The sequence below is a fragment of the Coenobita brevimanus genome, chromosome 60, assembly GCF_032717465.1.
Source record: "Coenobita brevimanus isolate Jiangsu-jjx chromosome 60, ASM3271746v2, whole genome shotgun sequence".
Classification (NCBI taxonomy): domain Eukaryota; kingdom Metazoa; phylum Arthropoda; class Malacostraca; order Decapoda; family Coenobitidae; genus Coenobita; species Coenobita brevimanus.
This window is the reverse complement of record NC_137013.1, coordinates 3408082-3416485: the sequence shown is the minus strand read 5'-3', so window position 1 is coordinate 3416485 and position 8404 is coordinate 3408082. Positions and strand designations below refer to the sequence as shown.

General features: G+C 41.3%; 1 protein-coding gene across 1 annotated transcript; it reads right to left on the bottom strand.

Annotated features, from left to right (window-relative positions):
* Window positions 1-6564: 6564 nt before the first annotated feature.
* Window positions 6565-7379, bottom strand: LOC145403171 (pro-resilin-like). The gene is made up of 3 exons (XM_080274989.1): window positions 7368-7379; window positions 7113-7187; window positions 6565-6894 (listed from the first exon to the last, which is right to left on the bottom strand). Exons 1-3 carry the CDS (start codon window positions 7377-7379, stop codon window positions 6565-6567), a joined length of 417 nt encoding a protein of 138 aa, XP_080131115.1.
* Window positions 7380-8404: the final 1025 nt, after the last annotated feature.

Here is an 8404-nt window from a genome sequence, read left to right as displayed (position 1 = left end):
ATGTCACCACTTCGGCGCTAACACCCACCATCCTTATTGAATACATGCTAGAGCTATCTCATACAGGGCTGGTGTACTGATATGATGACGAAAGGCCAGAATTATAATGATGCCGTTGTTTCTGCGGATACACAATGGGGATCTTGTGGTAGGACAGTGGATTGGAAAGTGATAGGCTAAATGGGAATATAACTGAAGGAGAATAATAACAAAAATGATATAGAGTGCAGGGGAGACTGGCAGAGTGAAAGAGTGTGAGGAGGGGTGAGGTGGTGTGGGGTGATCTGGTGGAGCGATTTGGTGAGGTGGGTGTGGTTGGCGAGCTTTTTATAAGTGGTGGCTCAATTTCGTGTGTGCCCGGGTGATCTGGGTCTTATTCTCTTCGACTTAGAAATTTCATCACTTCTTTCTCAACCATTTATTTAGCCTTTTGCACGTTAATATAGTTTTTATGTTGATAATACAAATTAATTAATATAATGTAGGTGAAAATAACAGCCGAGAAAATATTAATATCTAATAAGAAAAATAAGTTAAAAAAAGATGTTCAACGTAATAGCCCATGCCAACATGAATATGGTCTTTTAGAAATTCCTATTTTTATTTTCTAGCCTCTCTTACTTTACAACATTATCTTTCGATCTCTCAGATTTTACTGAATACTAAATCTTTGTCCTTCATGTGCAGATTTAAATAGTCTTCGTTGTAAATTCTAGTGTTTATAATTCTATCCTTCTTTGCCTTCATAATATTACATTATGGCAAATTACTTGCAACTGTTTTCGTTCTTTTCACCTGGTGTGCTTGCAGTCCTTCTTAAATATTTTTTAACCCTTTTGACTATTGCAATTTTTCATTCAACCGAGAACAATCGTCTGCTATTGTCCCAGATAATGATCCTAGGTAAACATCAGCCGAGAAAATGATGCACGGGATTGTTTTTGTAGTCTTTAACTGTTGGGATTTTTCTTAGCTCAGTATAATAATTTCGTGTTAGCTTGAATGAAATACCGTAAGAGAATTATTAACTTTCTCTCATTTCGTTCTTCCTTCCTCCTAATCCCTCAGTGATGGCAAATGTCTCTGCACATTTTGACCATACTTATTTACTCCCTTTTCTTCTTATTATTTGGTGTGCTTGCAATACTCATTCACTTTTCCTTAATTGCATATCATTTTAATTCTTTCCTCTTTTATTCAGCGTAAATAAAATTTGTACATAGTTGCGCAGACGAATGTCGATTCACATCGTTTCCATAAATAAGAAGACAGTGAGCAATAATTTTTGAAACTGTGATATAGCCTTTGGACCTCAACACTTCTTTTTTTCCAGAACACCGTGTACGGGTTTCAAACTGACTTCAGCTGTGCCTTTCGCCTTCCTCGTTCCTTCCTTTTCCTTCCTGGTCTTGTGCGTGTGCTAGGTCAGTGTTTACCTCAGTTATAGCAGGCCATTGCCAGCCATCCAACTCTCCCTTGACCTCCCCCGCCCTGGAATGTGGTAGCTTCCCACCCCGCCCCACGCTGTCTCGTCTCTCCTCTCCCCAATCCACCAAGGTTTCTCCTGCCTCACCTCAGAGCACTCTACCTTGCCCTTCCCCAGTTAATTCCACTCAGTGTCGTTCTTCCCCATCAAGGCCAGTCAGCGATAAGAGTATGTGTGTACCCTTTCAAGCACCAAGAGTAACCCATTCATTACCAAAAGCAGGCCTCATATTAAAATATCTGAGACGTAGCATGCCAATCATGCCGCACCAGTAGCACATTCATAGAAAATGGCAGTACAAGGACTTAAATATTAATAGTACAATCGCTAAACGAACTGAATGAAGTTCGTAATCAAGCTAATGTCATTTTCCACAGATGTTTATATAGGTGCATTACTTTCCAAGTATGTGATTTTTATGCATAAAACGTGATAACTGAACTACTTGTCAAATTCAAAGTGTCTGCATTCACACGTAACGTGATCTTGGCACCCACCTATGAAAGTAGCACAGTCGGTTGTCACCCTACCTCAGACCAGACTTTTAGAAGACAGGGGGAGTACGGACTCTGGACTAGTACTGCCTAATCCAGTCACTGTAAATTAATCACATAGACCAGGCTGCGGATCACTGACCTGGTTAGATCATTTGACTACGACAGTGGATGTTGGATGTGAATGAGAATGATCAGCACAGGACCCCCACCACCTAGGCTGAAGCTGGATGGGGTGGAAAGGGTGCTGACGGACCAGTGAAGGGGTAATGAACGAGTACTTCCAGGACCCTGACTGTGTTTCACCCAAGTGCTAGAGATGGTCGTCAAAGGCCACACTTCTCGGTGGTCATCACTGCACATGACCCACGACAGGCCGGGAGAACACAAACTGGCCAGTGGTTTCAGACCTGACTGTTGACTTTGCAGATCATCATCATAAGATTAAGCTGAATACATCCAAGGAAAATCAAAGTGTAGCACGAAATATGAATGATGTCCTTGGGTTGAACAAGTCAATTCTTTCAGTACGATGACGCCTATATATTTTTTTTCTTGTGTCCGCAAGACGATTTTATTAAATTTTGAAAAAAAAAAAAAATAGGTCAGAGGATTAATGAAGGCTTTATTCAGTCCTACAGTTTGAATAGTTTAAGGCAAATAAAACCGCTGTAATCGTCATCATCATCATCATCATCATAACTCGAACTCTGTAAATGCCATGCGGACAGTCACTAGTCTCCACCTAATGTTCCGCATGGAGGTCCTTGACTAACGGTCACTAAGACATGAACAGGACACCTCAGGAAAATTCATTGGTCATGGTAGGGTACATTCTATAATAATTTAGTGGAAATTGGTCCAAGTTCACCCATCAGATTCCTTGTGTTGGTTGCATTGAAATCCCCAGTAGACACGACCGACTTATTTTGTTCACTCATAATTTTGATATGACTCTATCTGACATGCCCTTCAACTGCTCATAAAGGATCTGGAATTTTTCACCTATCAGCAATAGCCCAAGCCAGGACACGTAACCTAGGCCTTTCATATTCCTCTCGCAGTTTCCGGTTCTCCAAGATTGTCGCGAGATTCTGGGACAGGAATAATAATAATACCAGCAAAAACACTAATCGCCACTTGTGTAGGAGGTGGAGTCTGAAAATAATGCAATACGCGTCATGATACTATAGGGGTTAAATCAGCTGACAAAGAGATGAGGCAGTGATGAATTCCAATAATGACCTGTTATTAAACTTCACCCTCTCTATCTAAGGACGATTTTACTATACGCAGGCTTTATGAACGGGAAGGATTGAAATTAACCTTCACTAACTCCCTCCCTACAAGTTTATTACCCTAAGATGAATGGATCTTTTTTTGCAGGTGATGAACAGAGAGAGGGAAAAAAAAATAAAAAATCCATACACCAGATTACAGGTGTCCTTCATTCTTTATAAAATAAATATATAAATAAAATACCAGTTGAACTTGAACTATTCCAGGCTGCAGTTTGGGATGGGGGGGAAACTATGGGAAATTGTCTGGAAGTGTAAAACATAAACTGTATAAAGACATCCCCAAGATAAAAGAATTAACGAGCCTGACATCAGAATGAGGAGGAATATTACTTACATTCTGCCACTGAATATATTATCGATACCAGCGCTGTAGAGATTGTTTTATATAACTCTCTCTCTCTCTCTCTCTCTCTCTCTCTCTTGCTTGTATACAATGATCTGCACTGGAAACCACGAAACCAGAAATATTCGAAACTTAAGTCAGTGTGTATATATTGCCCAAACGCTGATCAGGAAAAGTGCTGAATCTCTGAACTTAAAAAGTGTGCTAGCTTGTTTTTGTTGAATACATTTTATAAAGTAATACAGGCAACAAAAGCTGACCGGCTGTCAAAAAATGCCTTGTATTCATGAAAGCGAGCCAAGTCCAATAAGAACTGCATTATTGTCAACCATATACGGTAATATATTTGTTTATTAATCCACTTGTAACACATGGACTGTATTTCTCCAGAATTTTTTTTTTTTTTTTTATGCGAGGAAGAAGGAACCAAAGGCCATGAGCCAGCAATAACAGTTCCCTCCAAGAGAAAAACAAAATACAAGAGAAAGCCAAATTCAAGATCCATTCATTTCGAGATGCCTGGACACACTGCGTTTGAAAGACTGGAGATCATAGGCAACAGGAAATGCAGAGAGAGAGAGAGAAAGACAATTCCAGAGTTGACCTGTTGCATAAATGAAGGACTGGGAGTAACGGTTAACTCTTGCATTAGAGAGTTGGACAGAAAAGGGATGAGAGTTTGCTGATAGACGGGTGCTACGCCCCCGTCGTAGAGGTGGAGGAATGCATGCAGACAGTTCAGAGGAGCAGTGACCATTAAAGTAGCGATAGAAAAGAGATAAAGATGCAACAGTGCGGCAAACAGACAGAGGTTGAAGGGAGTCAGTAAGAGGAGGAGAGTTAATGAGACGAAAAGCCTTTGACTCCACCTTATTGAGAAGAGCTGTATGTGGGGAACCTCCCCACACATGAGAGTTGTACTCAACACAGGGGCAGATAAAGCCCCTGTATAGAGTCAACAATTGTGAAGGGGTAAAGAAAGAACGGAGTTGGCTTAGCACACCTAATATCTTGGAAGCAGATTTTACAAGAGATGTAATATGATCTTTCCAAGATAAGTCCCGAGCAAATGAAACCCCAAGCATGTTCAAGGATGATGCAGGATTAAGCAGAATATCATTAAACATTAGTGGATATACCTGTGGAAGATTTTGTCGGGTTGATAGGTGTTAGAATTGTGTCTTAGATGCATTAAAAACAAGATTATTTTTACCACAGTCAGAGATACGAGCCAAGTCAGACATTAGGTGTGCCAGTGCCTCATCCATTGTTTGTTGAAGTAACTGCTGAGATGGGCGTTGCGGGAACCGAATGGAAAGGTGAAGGGTGGAGTCATCAGCGTATGAGTGGTTAGGGTTAGATGTACATCTTAGAAGGTCATTGATGAATAAAAGGAAGAGAGTTGGTGATAGGACAGAGCCCTGAGGAACACCACTGTTGATAGATCTAGGAGAAGAACGATGGCTGTCTACAACAGCGGCTATAGAACGACCAGAAAGGAAGCTAACAAAGAAGGCACAGATAGAAGGCTAGAAACCGTAAGAGGGCAGTTTGGAAATTAAAGAAGTATGCCAGACTCGATCGAAAGCCTTTGAGATGTCATGTGCAATGGCAAAGCTTTCGCCAAAGTCCCGAAAGGAGGATGACCAGGATTCTGAAAGGTAGGTGAGAAGATCGCCAGTGGAGCGTCCCTGACGGAACCCGTACTGACGATCAGAAAGAAGGTTGTGATAGAAAAGATGCCTTAAAATTTTTCTATTGAGAATTGACTCGAAAACTTTTGAAATACAGGACGTTAAAGCAATTGGGCGATAGTTGGAGGGTTGGGAGTGGTCACCCTTCTTTGGGACTGGCTGAATGAGAGCAAACTTCCAGCAAGAAGGAAAGGTACAGGTTGATAGACAAAGGCGAAAGAGTTTGCCTAGGCAGGGTGTAAGCACAGTAGCACAGTTCTTGAGAACAACAGGAGGAACTCCATCAGTCCCATATGCCTTGTTAGTATTGAGGCCAGTGATGGCAGAAAATACATCAGCTGAAGAAATTTTAATGTCAGCCATGAGGAAGTCAGAGGCGGAAAGTGATGGAGGAACAGCACCGGAATCGTCTAAGGTGGAATTGGAGGAGAAAGTCTGTGCGAAGAGATCTGCTTTATCAGTAGAAGAAATAGCTACAGAACCATCAGAGTAGAAAAGAGGAGAGGAGGGAAGGATAATGAGGTAAAGTTGTTAGAAAGGTGTTTGGCAAGGTGCCGGAATGTGCGGGAAGAATTCGAGTTGGAGAGTTGAGAGCATTTAATACGGATGAAATTATTTTTAGCAGAGCGAAGAACAGACTTAGCACGATTCCGGGCAGAAACGTAAAGATGATGTGATTCAGGGGTGGGTTGGTTCCGGTACCTTTTGTAGGCCCTCTCCTTGTTGCGGACAGCATTAAAACAAGCGAGATTAAACCAAGGCTTTCTTCCGTTAGTCAAAGGATATGAGAAAGGAATGTATGCTTCCATGCCCGAGAGAATAACCTCCGTAATGCGCAAGGCACACTCAGATGGCTCTCGGCCATGGAAGCAATAATCATTCCAGGGAAAAGCAAAAAAGTATTGCCTGAGGGCCTCCCAATCTTCTTACTGCATCTTAAGGTATCCATATTGTCGGTTTCACAAAGGCATGAAATATTTAACATCTCCGTCATTAATGTGGCCGTAATGGCATAAGGCTATAACTGATTTGAAATTAATCGAAATGTGTGCTAAGCAGTTAAAAGGATTATAAGTAGAAGTGTATGAAAAGACCACAAAATGTTGCACTTTCTTTTGATAAATAAGGAAATAAATTGGAGAATAAATAATGACAAAAGACATACAGGTTGGCCCTGAGAGAAGGACCTAGATCATTTCAGGTGTGAAAGGCCATTTGTACATTTTTCATCAAGTGCCACGTTCATTTACTTGGACTCGTTGGAGTCATAGTAGCGGCGCTGGGGAGGGGCGTAGCGGGGAGCCTCAAAGGATGACTCGGAGGATGATGACTCGTAGGATCCGGAGTCGAAGGAGGCCTCACCCGAGTACTTGACATCAGCAATGTAGCCATCGTCACCGTCCACGTAGTAGGTCACCGTCTGGCGGCGACCGTCGGGAAGCAGCACGTAGTACGACCCCTGGGTGTTGTCACCGTCGCGGGCCTCCTGGTGGCCGTAGTGGTTCTCGGAAGATTCGTCATCCACAGCCCATTGGAAGTTGTACTGGGCCTCGCTGGACTCGAAGGACTCGTGGGACTGTTGGGGAGAACGCAGTGAATGAGTCTAAAAGGCTTAGACAATGTATATCATATCTTAAAAAAGAAAAAAAATGAACATGCCGTGGAACTGTAGGTGATATTACTTGCCTCATTTTTCTGTCATAAATAATATTACTTAATGCAGGGAAAATGTGTTACTGGTAAAAAATATTACTAATCATGTATGGGAAAGACAATAACTGCAACAACACTCACCTCGGAGTCTCCGTAGCCACGGAATTCTCCACTGTCAGCGACAGCCAGGGCAGCCAGGCCCAACAGAATAAGGATCTGAAGATAGAAAGCCGAGGAAACCTTTTAAATTTTGTAAGGTATCAGTAATTATTATAATAACACGCCATTTTCTATTCCTCAATGTTTCTATGGTTGATATACTTTAATGGGACTATCAATTCCAACTACATTAATGACAGTCTTTATATCTGAGAAAATGACAGTCACAATATCTACCTTAGCATTCATTGTTTGCTGTAGCTATGTCGAGACGTAACTGACTAGACCGCTGCTAGTGGCCTAATATATACCCACACCTGGCCTCACCTCCATCCTATTTCCTCACCTCCTCCCGCTCCTCTTCCCCTACTTCTTGTGCACATTGACCTAGTTTCAGTGCCCAATAGCAACAACACTGAAGAAAAGTGAAAGACACTATTTTTTATATTATCTATGAAACCATGTAATTTTGCAAAAGAGGCAGAAAGCTGAGGAGATTAATGGCGCTTTTAGTATAAAAAAATTTGAAAACCTCAAGGTTGCTTCGTGTAGATCAGGTTTGATGACTTTGCGTGCCGTGCCATGTTACAGATAGTGCTGCGTGCCCTCATCCAGTGACCGAGCTGCTGATATCTATTCTTTATACCATTCTGTGCTTTTATCCCGGAAAGTTTAGGATATGTTAGGCTTCTTTCTTCGTATCAAGTTAGGTTAGTTTGTTCATCAATTAGATTAATCTGCTAATTTGTTAGATTATGACAGGTAGTTTGTTAAAGTTAATCTGTTAGTGTAGGATAGGTTAAGTCAGGTCAGAGTAAAAAAACATTAGAGCAAATGGAAGAATGATCATCCTGGGAAAATCAGCTTTGTGCATAGTGCGAAACTGGTATACACAACGGAAATCTGCGAAGGTCCTGTGTAAGACCTATATCTCACCAGCTTATTTCTGGCAATTGCAGAGTTAATACTATCTTCATTTTTTAATGAATATGTGCGTTGCTGCTAAGAAGGTACAGAGAGCAAGCAAAAAAAATAACGATGGTAAATACGCAAGACATATAACCAAGAAAGAAGTGTGAGAAAGCAACTTAACCAAACAGGATTACGCTCCATCACTTTGTTTCTCAGTCTTCTTTACCTTAGTACAGTGACTTCATTTTTCTTTTTCTACAGGCACGCGATTTTGTTTGGTTTAAGAGATACCTCATAGTGATGGGGTTACGAAACTTCCCCAAAGCATAAAAATATTTTATAAAGACTTAGTACACTAGCAT